Source organism: Polypterus senegalus, chromosome 14, assembly GCF_016835505.1.
Source record: "Polypterus senegalus isolate Bchr_013 chromosome 14, ASM1683550v1, whole genome shotgun sequence".
In the NCBI taxonomy this organism is placed as follows: Eukaryota; Metazoa; Chordata; class Cladistia; order Polypteriformes; family Polypteridae; genus Polypterus; species Polypterus senegalus.
Genome location: NC_053167.1, coordinates 143,276,597 through 143,289,809, shown reverse-complemented (window position 1 = coordinate 143,289,809; position 13,213 = coordinate 143,276,597). Strand labels below are relative to the sequence as shown.

General features: G+C 41.7%; 1 protein-coding gene across 4 annotated transcripts in view; it reads left to right on the top strand.

Moving 5' to 3' along the window:
* The window catches only part of LOC120514445 (interferon-induced protein 44-like), a 105,305-nt gene extending 101,889 nt beyond the window's left edge, over nt 1-3,416 (top strand). For all 4 annotated transcript variants that reach the window (XM_039734828.1, XM_039734827.1, XM_039734825.1 and 1 more), the window contains exons 7-8: nt 2,373-2,473; nt 2,548-3,416. In XM_039734828.1, the coding sequence (XP_039590762.1) occupies nt 2,373-2,473; nt 2,548-2,730 (284 nt within the window). In that variant the 3' untranslated portion in view covers nt 2,731-3,416. The remainder of the gene's footprint in view (nt 1-2,372; nt 2,474-2,547) is intronic.
* Nucleotides 3,417-13,213: the final 9,797 nt, after the last annotated feature.

Here is a 13,213-nt window from a genome sequence, read left to right as displayed (position 1 = left end):
GGGTGAGAGCAGCTGAGAATACCCTTGGGATATTTTTCCCTTTCTTTGAGGAACTGTACGGCAAATGCTGAATAACAGGGCCACCAACGTTATCAAAGACCACCTTCACTCTCACATTTAACTATTCTGCCCTCTGACAAATGGTACAGAGGTATATGTTGTAAAACCGCCATATTTATAGAAAGCTTTAACCCACCAGCCATTGAATAATGATCAGTCTGATGATACAGTGCAATAATAAGTGTTTAATCATGTTATTCTTGTTTATTTTTGTTATCTATCCTTGGACATAATCAGGCCAGGTGATGCAATTTTGTTCTGCTGTGCACTACTGTGTGTGGTTTTGAATGGCAAATAACATTAACCTTGAAAATGTGGTGTTTGAAAAGTCTGGTGTACAAAAGAAGAACTGCAGGAACAACTCCTCAGCTGCAGCTCTTAAGGTCAGATGAACCTTGGAGTTGGGAGTGGTGTCTTTTTTATATAGGTTTGTGAGAAAAGGTGAAGGCTGCAGCTGAACGAGAAGTAGAATCTAAGTGATGCCAGGCTTGTTTCCGCTTGGTGTTCCCCCATTCCAGAGAGGGGAAATGAACTTGTTGGAGACACAGGATTGGTGAGACTCTTACACAGGCTGTTTTAGGGAAGCGGTACATTTGTTCACAATGAGTTCAAGTTTCCTTGTGATTCTCAGGTTTATCTTGCAGACATTTACCTGAGGTGTCCAAAATAGGTTTCCTCCTCTTCTTTTGAATATCAAGATGCTCCATGGGTGCTACAGTAGGAGCTGGGTATAGTTTCCACCAAAGTTGCACGATTTTGCATGTTGCCCAACATGAAGCCCATCATTTTGACAATTTTAGGAGGAACGGCAGAGCTTTTTCATTCAGTGGCCAATGCTAGAAAATCTGTTAATAAAAAGAAAAACTTGATATAAATACAGTAGAATCCTGAATATCTGCGCACTGATTTAGCAAGGTTGCACCTTATCTGAGGTGAACCTATAAGTGCAATGCACTACTTTTCCTATAATTCATAAAGCTTTACAGTAAATACTGTATTAAGTGTATAAATACTGTACTTTTAACCTCGACTGTACCAAGCGAGCAGTCAAGGAGCTGATGACCCACTCACCCCATCCAGAACTGCACCCCTCAGGTCTTCTCAGTGTGTCACCAGCGTTGACTGTGTGCACATCTTCTTCTGTTTCATTCACTTAGGATTTTTTCATTTATAAATTTCAAAGCACTGAGGTGAACTGTAGCTGGGAACTTTAAACCTGCGTCCTCTGGCTAAGAGGTGAGTGTTTTGAGACGTGAGCTAAACGGAGAGGTCTGTCCATCAGAGCCCGTGTCTGACCACTGTGAGTGGTGCACTTCCGTGGTGGTATCAGCTGATCTCTCTCTCTCTGTGTCAGCCCTCGCCTTCACTGCGCAGCATCTCCACTACACTCCACCCGTCCTCAGTGCAAATCCTGCTCATATCGCCAGTTGAATTACTTTGGACACACACCATGAAGCATCTCATTTCATAGATTTCTGCTGTGGTGAAGTACAGGTGGTGATCTACAAACCTACAATCTCTGGCTCAGAGGTGAGCCCTTTGTGGGCTGAGCTAAATGGAGACCTCCATTCATCAGCCAGTCAGAGCCCATCTCTGACCACTGTGAGCAGTGCACTTCCCCGGTGACATCAGCTGATCTCTCGCTGTGACAAACCCCACCTTCTCAGCACAGCATTGCCACTTTATCATCCATCCATTTAGTCCGAGTTTTCTGAGGTAGCAACGGTTGACTTTACCTCGGATAATTTGGGTTCTCCTGTATAAGAAATGGCACAATTAAATGCGGCAGGTGATATGTCAAATACAACAAAAAGAAAAGACTATGGGACTTCATGGCTTCGCTACCCGGGTTAAAATCGCAATAATTAGTTTACACAAACTCAAGTGCTCAAAAATCACAAATAATTAAGTTAAACAGTTATATCATCTAATTCTAAACTGTTCCTTAAAATTGGTCAGAAAATTTTGTATAGGGAAAAAAACAATTTAATTTAAATGGTAGAAACAATATTGGATGCCCAGCCAATCCCAAAACCCCCAGCAAGAGTCTCCAAATGTTCTTGAAACTCTTAATTAAATATCTACAAAAGCTTGACTTCTCCATAATATAAAAAGTCCATCATTCAATTACTTAAATTAAAAAGTTGTCGACAAGGTGACTAATGTATCAGCAGATTAGCCAAACATTCATTGTATGATCGAGGACGGGGTGAGCCATGTCAGCCTTTGGATGGACTCTTGGGTTCACTGCTGTCAGTCCTTATAAGGGCGCCAAACACCAACATTGTCTGTCGTTTTTGTTTCTCTCACAGGTGTTCCTCAAGTAGCCCTGTTGACCCACACTGATGAGGTCTGCAACTCTGTTGCCGAAGATGGGAAAAATGTCTACCAAAGCCGAGTGGTCCAGAACAAGGTAAGATCAGCAATTAACGATGGCCTCCTCCTACCTCGGTCCAGCTCTCACTGACCACTGACCCTCTACTTCAGGTGTATGCTGCTGGGAAGCTGCTTGGCCTGCCCGTATCCTGCATTGTGCCAGTGAAAAATTACTCGAGTGAGTTGGAACTCAACTGCAGCACCGACATCCTCATTCTGAGCGCAGTGGACCTCATCCTGCAATACGTCGATATGTTTTGTGATGAATGCGAGATGTCCAAATCTGCTCAGTGATCAACTAGTGGAGAGTTCACATCCGGCATGGCGGTGCTCATACTGGGGCACTGGTTTTTGGTTTGTGTTGATATGCTTGTCTTGTGCTCTTTCCTGTCTTGTGGTTAATTTGGGGTATAAGTGATGTGAATGCTTTCAAGTGCTGGTGTCTGAGGTGGACTGACTGGTTTCAAAAACTGAATGGAGGAATGTGGATGATTCTCAAAAGGCAGTCTGTGGGTCAGATTATCGATGGAGGCCACAGAGAGTCCAATGAGAGCAAAGAATTGGGTTATGACCTGAGTGGATGTGTCTTGACTGACCCCATTTGGCTTAGTGGTGACAGGCCAGTGTTGTCCTCTCTTTTTACCACAAACTGCATCTTATTGAGCTCAACTCTGCTGGCTTTTCAAATTTCCAGATGGTATCTTCTTCATCTATACTAAAATGTTATGTATGTAGGAGACTCTTCTTTATAATGATCTAATGCTGTGCTGCAGTCACAATGGTCTACAACTCAATGTCAAGGGGGTTTAAACAACAAACATCCATCAGAACCATCCAGAAGCCTGCTCAAATGCTCCTGATCTTTCCATGGTCCACGTGCAGAACGCATGGCTGGGTTACTTGCCAGTAGAATTGGGTCTAAGATTTGCTTTGCTTTTAGTCAACAGTACAGAAATGAAATAAAGAGTTTGTCATGTCGACATGTGTGCGGCCTGTCCTGTGTCACCCTCACTTGACTCACTTGTATAATCGAGATGGCACCAACAATGGGGAGAAGAAGCCAAGGCCAGGCTACAGGAGACCAGTGATGAGGAGACAAACACACATTGTGGCTTTTTTTGATAATTGATTCCAATATTTTAAAACACTTCTTTAAAAATTATGACTGACACAAAATAATTTAATGGCTGAAGCCAAACCTCTGCTGAAGAGGACCAATTTCACAACTTCATTCTCTTCTTCTTCTTCTTCTTCTTTTCGTGCTCCCATTTAGGAGTTGCCACAGTGGATCATCCGTCTCCATCTCTCTATGCCTTTTACATCATTTTCTGCCACACCAACTGCCTTCATGTCCTTCCTCACCACATCCATTAAACTCCTCTTTGGCCTTCTTCTTTTCTTCTTCCTCGGCAGTTCCATCCTAAACATTGTTTTCCCGATGTACCCCTCATCTCAGTCTCACTTGGTCACCAAACTGTCATACCTGTGTTGTCCTTCTAATATTCCTAATTCTGTCCACCCTCGCAACTCCAAGTGAAAATCGTAGTTTCTCATCTTCATCCATAATAAATTAATTTAAAATGAGCAAACCGTCCATGAAATGGCACAACAACATCATTTATTTCTATGATACATTTTCATATACAGGTTGGAGCTCAAAGTGCTGTACAAGATGTCAAAGAAATAGTTACAAGAAAAGGAAAAGAAAATTAGATAAAAAATAATGAAGAAATAATCTGCAAAAAGTAGATTATAGATCAGGGGAAAATATCCAGTGAGCGACAGTTGTCTGGGCAAGAATTGTCTTGTTGATGCCAGAGGTCAGAGGAGAATGGCCAGATTGATTCAAGCTTGATAGAAAGGGAAGAGGAACTCAAATAAACACTTGTTACAAATGAGGTATGCAGAAGCAGCTCTGAACACACAACACGTTGACACTCGGAGCAGGTGGGCTACAGCAGCAGGAGACCACACCAGGTGCCACAACTGTCAACTAAGAACAGGCAACTAAGGCTACAATTCACATGGCCTCACTAAAATTGGACAATAGTAGATTGGAGAAACATTGCCTGGTCTAATAAGTCTTGGTTTCTGCTGTGACATTTAGATGGTAGGGTCAGGATTTGGGGTCAACAACATGACAGCATGGATCCATCCTGCCTTTTATCAACAGTTCAAGCTGGTGGTGATGGTGATAGTGTACTGGTGTGGATGATATTTTCTTGGCACAGTTAGGTCCCCTTAGTGCCAAATGAGCATCATTTAAATGCCGCAGTCTACCTGAGCATTGCTGCTGACCATCTCAATCATTTTGTGACCACAGTATACTCATCTTCTGATGGTTCCTTCCAGCAGGATAACACACCATGTCACAAAACTCAAATCACCTCAAACTGGTTTGTTGAACAGGAAAATGAATTCACTGGACTCAGATGGCCACCACATTCACCAGATCTCAATCCAATGGAGCACCTCTGGGATGTGGTGGAATGGGAGATTCACATCATGGATGTGCAGCTGACAACTCTGCAGCAACTGCGTAATACTATCATGTCAATATGGACCAAAATCCCTGAGGGATGTTTCCAGCACCTTGTAGAATCTATACCACAAACAATTATGACAGCTCTGAAGGCAAAAGGGGGTCCAACCCGGTACTAGCAAGGTGTACATAATAAAGTGGCAGGTGAGTGTATTGTATTGTTTTTTAAGTCTTGAAGGATAACTCCAATTATAAGGTCAGATGGCCAGGAAGAGCAGAAAAAAACTCTAGTTAAGCTGAATAAAAAAATCTGCAGGGGTTCAAGGGAAGCCAAGGTTAGGTTATATTGTTAAAGCCGTTCAAAGTAAATCAAAGCACATTCTGCTCAGACTATGTAAGGCACTAGTGAGACCACATGTGGGGTCCTGTGTGCAGTTCTGGTCACCACACTACAAGAAAGACAAAGCGGCACTTGAAGTTGTGCAGTGAAGAGCAACCAGGTGCATCATGGGACTTAAGGACATGCCCTACTGTAACGGATTCAGAGAATTAAACCTGTTTAGTCTCAAGTAGAGGAGACCAGGTGAGGACCGCATAAGGTCATCAAAATCCTCAGAGGAATTGGTAAAGTAGATCCATCAGAATACTTTCAATCTAATGGTAAATCAGGTACTGGAGGACATCAGTGCATTTAGGACTGAGGACAAAAAGCACTTACTTTACACAAAGAGTTGTGGGAGTCAGAAACAAACCACCAAGACATACAGTTGAAGGAGAAACCTTAACAACTTTTAAGAAGGATCTGAATGAAATGTTGGGGCAGCTTAGCTATTTACTAAACAAATGGATTTCTTATGTATGGGAATTTTTTCAAACAAATTTAGAGTTTTAGTAATTAAACAGAATGATAAATAACTGAAAGAAATATACTAAAAGAAAGCAAACATAAGAAACATCATTATACGGATCCTACTCCGTTGGGCCCTTGAGCCCCTACAGATTTTATTATTTTATTATTTTTTATTTTTTTTTTTATTTTTTTTTTTTTTTTTTTTTTTTCTCCAGCCTTTGGAGTTTTTTGTTTTTCTGTCCACCCTGGCCATCGGACCTTACTCTTATTCTATGTTAATTAATGTTGACTTATGTTTATTTTTTATTGTGTCTTCTATTTTTCTATTCATTTTGTAAAGCACTTTCAGCTACATTTTTTTGTATGAATATGTGCTATATAAATAAATGTTGATTGATGATTGATTGAAAGCCCTTAACCTGAAAATTGCTCCAGGGACGCCATACAATGGCTGGCCCGGTGCTCTGAACCCCAAAGGTCACGCAAAATGACAATTTCCCCATTCAATGCCATGTACCAAATACTAAATAAAATAAACATATAAAACATAAGATCAATCAAAAGCAAGAGTAAATAAGCCTTCTTCAAGCTCACAACATCCATGGAGGTGGCAGCTTCTCCAATGCTCCAGATGTTTGAGGCCAAAGAGCTCAAAGAGCTGCTTATCCAGATGTGTTACACTGAGCTTTAGGAACGTTTAGTAAAGCGGCATCAGGGGACCTCGGATACATTCGGAAGTACACTTTGTGAGATATTCTTCTGATATTCTCTTTAAAAAGAGGACCTTAAAATCACCTCTGAAAACAATAGGCAGCCAATATAGTTTTATCAGCACAGATGTTACACAATTTCTGCTTCTGATCAAAACCCTTGTAGCTGTTTTTTGTAATGTTTGTAATCAATTAAGATTCTAACAACCCAGGGATGAGGAATTGACTTAGCACTCTGAACAAAGCTGGTGGTATTTCGGCCTTTAGAAGGACCATTGGCTTCTTATACCCTGATTATCTGTGGTGATGTGGACTGATGCTACCTCAGATAGCTGACAACTTGGATAAAACTCTCTGTTTTCACCATCCTGCGCAGAGAAGCTGGGTGCAGACACAGAGAGAGAGAGATCAGTTGGCATCAGCGTCAGCAGGGCAGCACACCGCTCACAGTAATCAAAGACATGCTCTGCACAGCTCAAAGATGGAGGTCTCACACCACAAAGCTTTTGCCTCTAAGCCAGGGGTGTCCAATCTATGGCCTGCGGGCCAACTGCGGCCCATGGTCCATTTTCAATTGGCCAGCAGCAAATTCTAAAAATATAATGAAATATGACCCACACACGAAACTTGTTCTTAACTGTACTGTGCTTCTTAGGTTTAACACAAGGTGGAGTTACTGTTGGTCAAGGCAGCGTCTTCACAAGCAAGTGCAACCAAAGAACAATTTTGTTATGGGTGACCAAAAATGTCAGAACTAAAGAAACGCACAATAGCAAGTGTGTGCAGAAACTTTCAGACACGGTGGGAAAATGAATATTTTTTCCTAGAAATGAAGGGCAAGTGTGCCTATTTGATTTGCATTGATGAAAGAGTATCATGTGTGTCGACACTACAAAACCAAACATCCGACCTCCACGTCCTACACTGGCGCCGAGAGAGAACAGAAAGTTAAGCCAATGGCAGCCAGTCTGCTAGCTCAACAACAGGATTTTTTCCATGCTAACAAAACACAAGAAATGCCATATTAGCCCGTTACAAAGTAGCACAACTTACTGCCCGTCACCAGAAACCTTTCATAGATGGTGACTTCATTAAACGGTGCCTCACTAAAGTCGCAGGAATAATGTGCCCGGAGAAAATGTAGAAATTCGACAACATTAGCTTGTCCTGAAACGAGACTGTGCGGTGAATTAAAACATCAAGTGTCAGATAAAGCTTGTGCTTTTTAATTTTTACTCGATTGAATGTGATGAGAGCACTTTGTAATACAAGAAATGAAAACCCATTAATGGAGAGCTGTGATGCTGTTTTATTTCTTTAAGCATATTCAATTATGAAGCATAATTTACCAATATTTGATTGATTTTGCAAGCTTAATACACAGGAGGTGAGGCAATAGACGTCACCTCTAGTGGGTGACCCAGTCCTTTGTATATTTCTCTGTATGTGGCGCCCAGTGAAAAAAGTTTGGACACCCCTGACCTAAGCAAAGAAATGAGTACACAGCACACAACCGGCATTTCACCACAGCACAAATCTTCAAACTGAGATACTTTGTGGTGTGAGACAACAGCAACTCAGTTGGTGTTAAGGGTGGGATTAGCACTGTGGACAGGTGAAGTGTAGTAATGACACTGTGCAGAGAAGGTGACATCTGACACAAAAAGACAGGTCAGCTGACGTCACCAGGGAAGTGCACCACTCACAGTGCTCAGAGAGATGGAGGCCTCTGCTCACCTCATGTTATTTAGTGCTCACCTCAGTCAGACAATGTGGGTTCACAGCTCCTGACCAGCAATTCACCACAGCGCTTTGAAACGTTTAAACGCAAAACCCCAAAATGAATGAAACAGCAGAGCCATATGTACACAGTCAACACTGGAGGCACACTGACAACAGCCGAGGGGTGAGTGGACCACAGCCACATTCCCACAGTCTCCAGTTCCTCAACGGCTCACTCAGTACAGTATTCACGACAAAACTTTTATGAATTGATGGATTAATAAAGATTTAAAAAAGAAGTTGCAAAGGAAAAAACTGCTGTATAAGGCATATAAGACTAATGACTGCAAAGAGAACCGTAGCGCGTATGAGAAAATGAGGGCAACCATTAAGAAGGATATCAGGGAGGCTAAAAGACAGTTGGAGAGGAATATAGCAGATAAGGCGAAAGAAGACCCCAAGAGATTCTTTCAGTATTTTAGTAGTAAAAGAACAGTTAAGGAGGAGGTCAAGTTCATCAGGAATAGTAAAGAGAATTAAAAGATACAGACAATGAAATAGCAGATGCCCTAAACTTACATTTTTCTGAGGTGTTTACAAGTGAGCAAGTGGATAACCTGCCAGAGGTAAACGCAACTACTAAGGAGGTACTGAGGGATTTGGAAATTGTGGAGGGAGAAGTGCTGCTCAGATTAAATAAGATAAAATCAAACAAATCACCAGGCCCAGATAATATTTATCCTCGTGTTCTTAAGGAGGCTAGTGAGTACATATATAAAACCTTTGACACACATTTTTAGGAAGTCACTGTGCACTGGAGAGATTCCAAAGGCCTGGAAAATGGCAAATATCATCCCATTATATAAAAAGGGTGACAGGGCAGATCCAAGCAACTATAGGCCAGTAAGCTTAACAAGCATCACAGGAAAATTAATGGAAGGAATTATTAAGGATAAGATTGAGCAACACATGACAAGGACAGGAGTTATTCTGAACAGTCAGCATGGGTTCAGAAGGGGAGGTCGTGTTTTACTAACATGTTGGAATTCTATGAGGAGGCAACAAAAGGATACGATCAAAGTGGAGCTTATGATATTATTTATCTGGACTTTCAGAAAGCATTTGATAAGGTGCCACATGAGAGGTTGGGCATCAAGTTAAAAGAAGTGGGAATTCAGGGTGATGTTTTTAGATGGGTGCAGAATTGGCTCAGACACAGGAAGCAGAGGGTGATGGTGCGAGGAACCTCATCAGAACTGGCTGATGTTAAGAGTGGTGTTCCACAGGGGTCAGTGCTAGGGCCGCTGCTATTTTTAATATATATAAATGATTTAGATAGGAATATAAGTAACAAGCTGGTTAAGTTTGCAGATGATACCAAGATAGGTGGATTAGCAGATAATTTGGAATCCGTTATATCATTACAGAAGGACTTGGATAGCATACAGGCTTGGGCAGATTTGTGGCAGATGAAATTTAATGTCAGTAAATGTAAAGTATTACACATAGGAAGTAAAAATATTAGGTTTGAATACACAATGGGCGGTCGAAAAATCGAGAGTACACCTTATGAGAAGGATTTAGGAGTCATAGTGGACTCCAAGCTATCAACTTCCAGACAGTATTCAAAAGCCATTAAGAAGGCTAACAGAATGTTAGGTTATATAGCACGATCTGTGGAGTACAAGTCCAAGGAGGTTATGCTCAACCTTTATAATGCACTGGTGAGGCCTCATCTTGAGTACTGTGTGCAGTTTTGGTCTCCAGGCTACAAAAAGGACATAGCAGCACTAGAAAAGGTCCAGAGAAGAGCGACTAGGCTTATTCCAGGTCTACAGGGGTTGAATTATGAGGAAAGATTAAAGGAGCTGGGCCTTTACAGTTTAAGCAAAAGAAGATTAAGAGGTGACATGATTGAAGTGTTTAAAATTATGAAGGGAATTAGTACAGTGGATCGAGACTTGTATTTTAAAATGAGCTCATCAAGAACACGGGGACACAGTTGGAAACTTGTTAAGGGTAAATTTCGCACAAACATTAGGAAGTTTTTCTTTACACAAAGAACGATAGACACTGGGAATAAGCTACCAAGTAGTGTGGTAGACAGTAAGACGTTAGGGACTTTCAAAACTCGACTTGATGTTTTCTTGGAGGAAGCAAGTGGATAGGACTGGCGAGCTTTGTTGGGCTGAATGGCCTGTTCTCGTCTAGATTGTTCTAATTCTAATTCTAATTCTAATTCTAATTACACCTAGACGTTAATCTCAGATAATGTGAAAACTCAATAAACAGGGTACAGGTAATTGGGGTTCTACTGTATTTGCATCAACACTTACATTTTACATGAGAAAATGTCACAACACTCTGTGCCTGAACTCAGTGAAAAGTGATCAACGAGTGAACAAAATACAAAATATATAAGAACAGCATGCAAAAATAAAATGAACTGAGTTGAAGAACAGGGAATCAGCCACATCAGTACATTTTTAATGTATATAATGATCTGGATGAGAATATTATCAGTAAGCTGATGTGGTTGAGTAAGGAACAACAAGTCCACAATAGAAATTTTGTGGCACCAACTCGGTCATGCCAGTTTAATCAAGCGAAGAAAAAAATAACAAACAAAATGAAGTGCTCTGCCACCCAAAATGGAACAGAAGAAGAAATCCACGAAAATCAAAGGAGCCACCAGACTTGGTAAGAGACTTGGATCAGTCAGGAGGTGGGACCGCCGACCTGTGGTGTACTCATCACAGAGAGTGACACCTTGTGATTTATAGGTGGGGTCCAGAAGGGGCGGAGTCAAATGCCCTCACTGGGTATCTTCTTGGTACAGCAGAGGGAACAGATGAAGACATAGGTAGCATCAGCACCCCCTCTTAATCTGGGGTGGTAGAACATACAATACAATACAATACAATACAATTTATTTGTTGTATAGCCCAAAATCAAACACGAAGCGCTGCAATGGGCTTTAATAGGCCCTGCCTTTTGACAGCCCACCAGTCTTGACTCTCTAAGAAGACAAGAAAAACTCCCAAAAAACCCTTGTAGGGAAAAATGGAAGAAACCTCGGGAAAGGCAGTTCAGAGAGAGACCCCTTACCAGGTAGGTTGTGTAGGGTGTCAAACAGAGGGGGTCAATACAACACAATAATGCACAACAGAACACAAGTAATCCTGAAAAGAGTACAAAAATAAAAAAATTACAAGTACGGAGCAGAATTTAACAGTAGATGATATCACATAATAGGGTTATACCAGGGTTATATCATATGCCAGAGGAGCCCGGAGAGTGATCCACAGACAAGCATGTGTGACAGCTGGTCAGGTTTACAGATGATACCAAGCTAGATGGATTGGCAGATAATCGAGAATCCATTGAATTATCACTGGGGGACTTCAGCAGCATGTAGGATTGGGCAGATTTGTGGATGATGAAATTTAATGTCAGTAAATGTAAAGAATTACATGTAGGAAGTAAAAATATGAGGTTTGAATATACAATGGGGGGGGGGGTTGGAAAATCAAAGTACAAGTTACGAGAAGAATTTAGCGGTCATAGTGGACTTGTCATTATCAGTGTTGGGGAATGTTACTTTTAAAAGTACTTAGTTATATTACCTTCCAACACAATACTAGCGCTTGCCATCTACAGACATTTTCAGATGACTTGTCCATCATAGGCTGCATTAGTAATAGAGACGAGTCAAAGTACAGGAATGTTGTGGAGGGACACACAACCTGCAACTCAACATCAGGAAGACAAAAGAACTGGTTGGTGGTGGACTTCTGACATGTCAAGAAGCTTCTGAGACCAGTCATCATCATCCAGGAGGATGGATGTGGAAGTGGTGCAGAGCTACAAGTACCTGGGGGTCCACATAAATAACAGACTGGACTGGCCTGACAACACACTGATGCTGGACAAGAAGGGCCAGAGAAGACTGGACTTGCTAAGAAGACTCAGGTCTGTTGATGTATGCAGCAAGCAGCTGGCAAGGTTCTACCAGTACATTGTAGCCAGTGTGGTGTTCTATGCTGGGGTCTTCTGGGAATGCAACTTCAGTTCAAAAGAAGCACAAACCTATTAGGAAATCCTGCACCATCATACTGCAAACCCTGTACATACTAGAAGCTGTGGTGGAAAAGAGGATGGTGACAAAATTGGATGCCATCATGAAAAATCCCCTCCATCCCCTATAGGGGGCGTTGTCATGGAGCACTTTTAGCCACAGGCTCATTCCACCACAATGTGATAAGAAGCGCCTCTGGGGCTCTCCTGCCCACTGCTATCAGGAAATTCAAAACTTCTTCACTTTGAAATTGCTGCACAATATACATTTATTTATTGATTGATTGATTGTATTATTTATCCCATGAGTCTGTATTCTTGTTGTTTATGTTCCTGATGCATTTGTATTTCCTCTTGGGATTAATAAAGTTTATCTAATCTAATTACTCATTACTTACAAAAAAATACTAAATATGTAATGTAAGCACTATGGATTGGCAGCCCGAACAGGATGGAAGGTGGATCCTTGCCTGGCCAGGAAACCATAACGGAATAATAACATGAAAGGAGGCAAAACCATCGAGCACCATCCCAGCTGGGTGAAAAGCTTAATGGATGGACTTGGGGAGACTGATTTTGCCAAGAACAGTTTCTCACCCAGCAGATGGCAGTGCTCCGCTGGCATAGACGCAGTATGGACACCTGGAGGGGTTCATGGGATTTGTAGTCCTGAAGGACAATCCTAGTGTGATCCTTGGGTGCCGCTAAAGGGCACTGTGGGGAGAAGGACTCAGTTTTGGTGGGCTTTCACTTAACTCGGAGTGCCTCCATTGGGTTCAGTCCAGGCACTGGAAGTACTCTCAGGTCCAACATAAAAGCAAGCCATCTGGCCTCCTCCAGTTTTAATCAGAATCAGGCCAGCATTTTCCATTAAATCCCATGAACCTTCATGAAGCTGAGAAGAGACACAGCCAAAGCTGACCTTTTTCTTGAGTT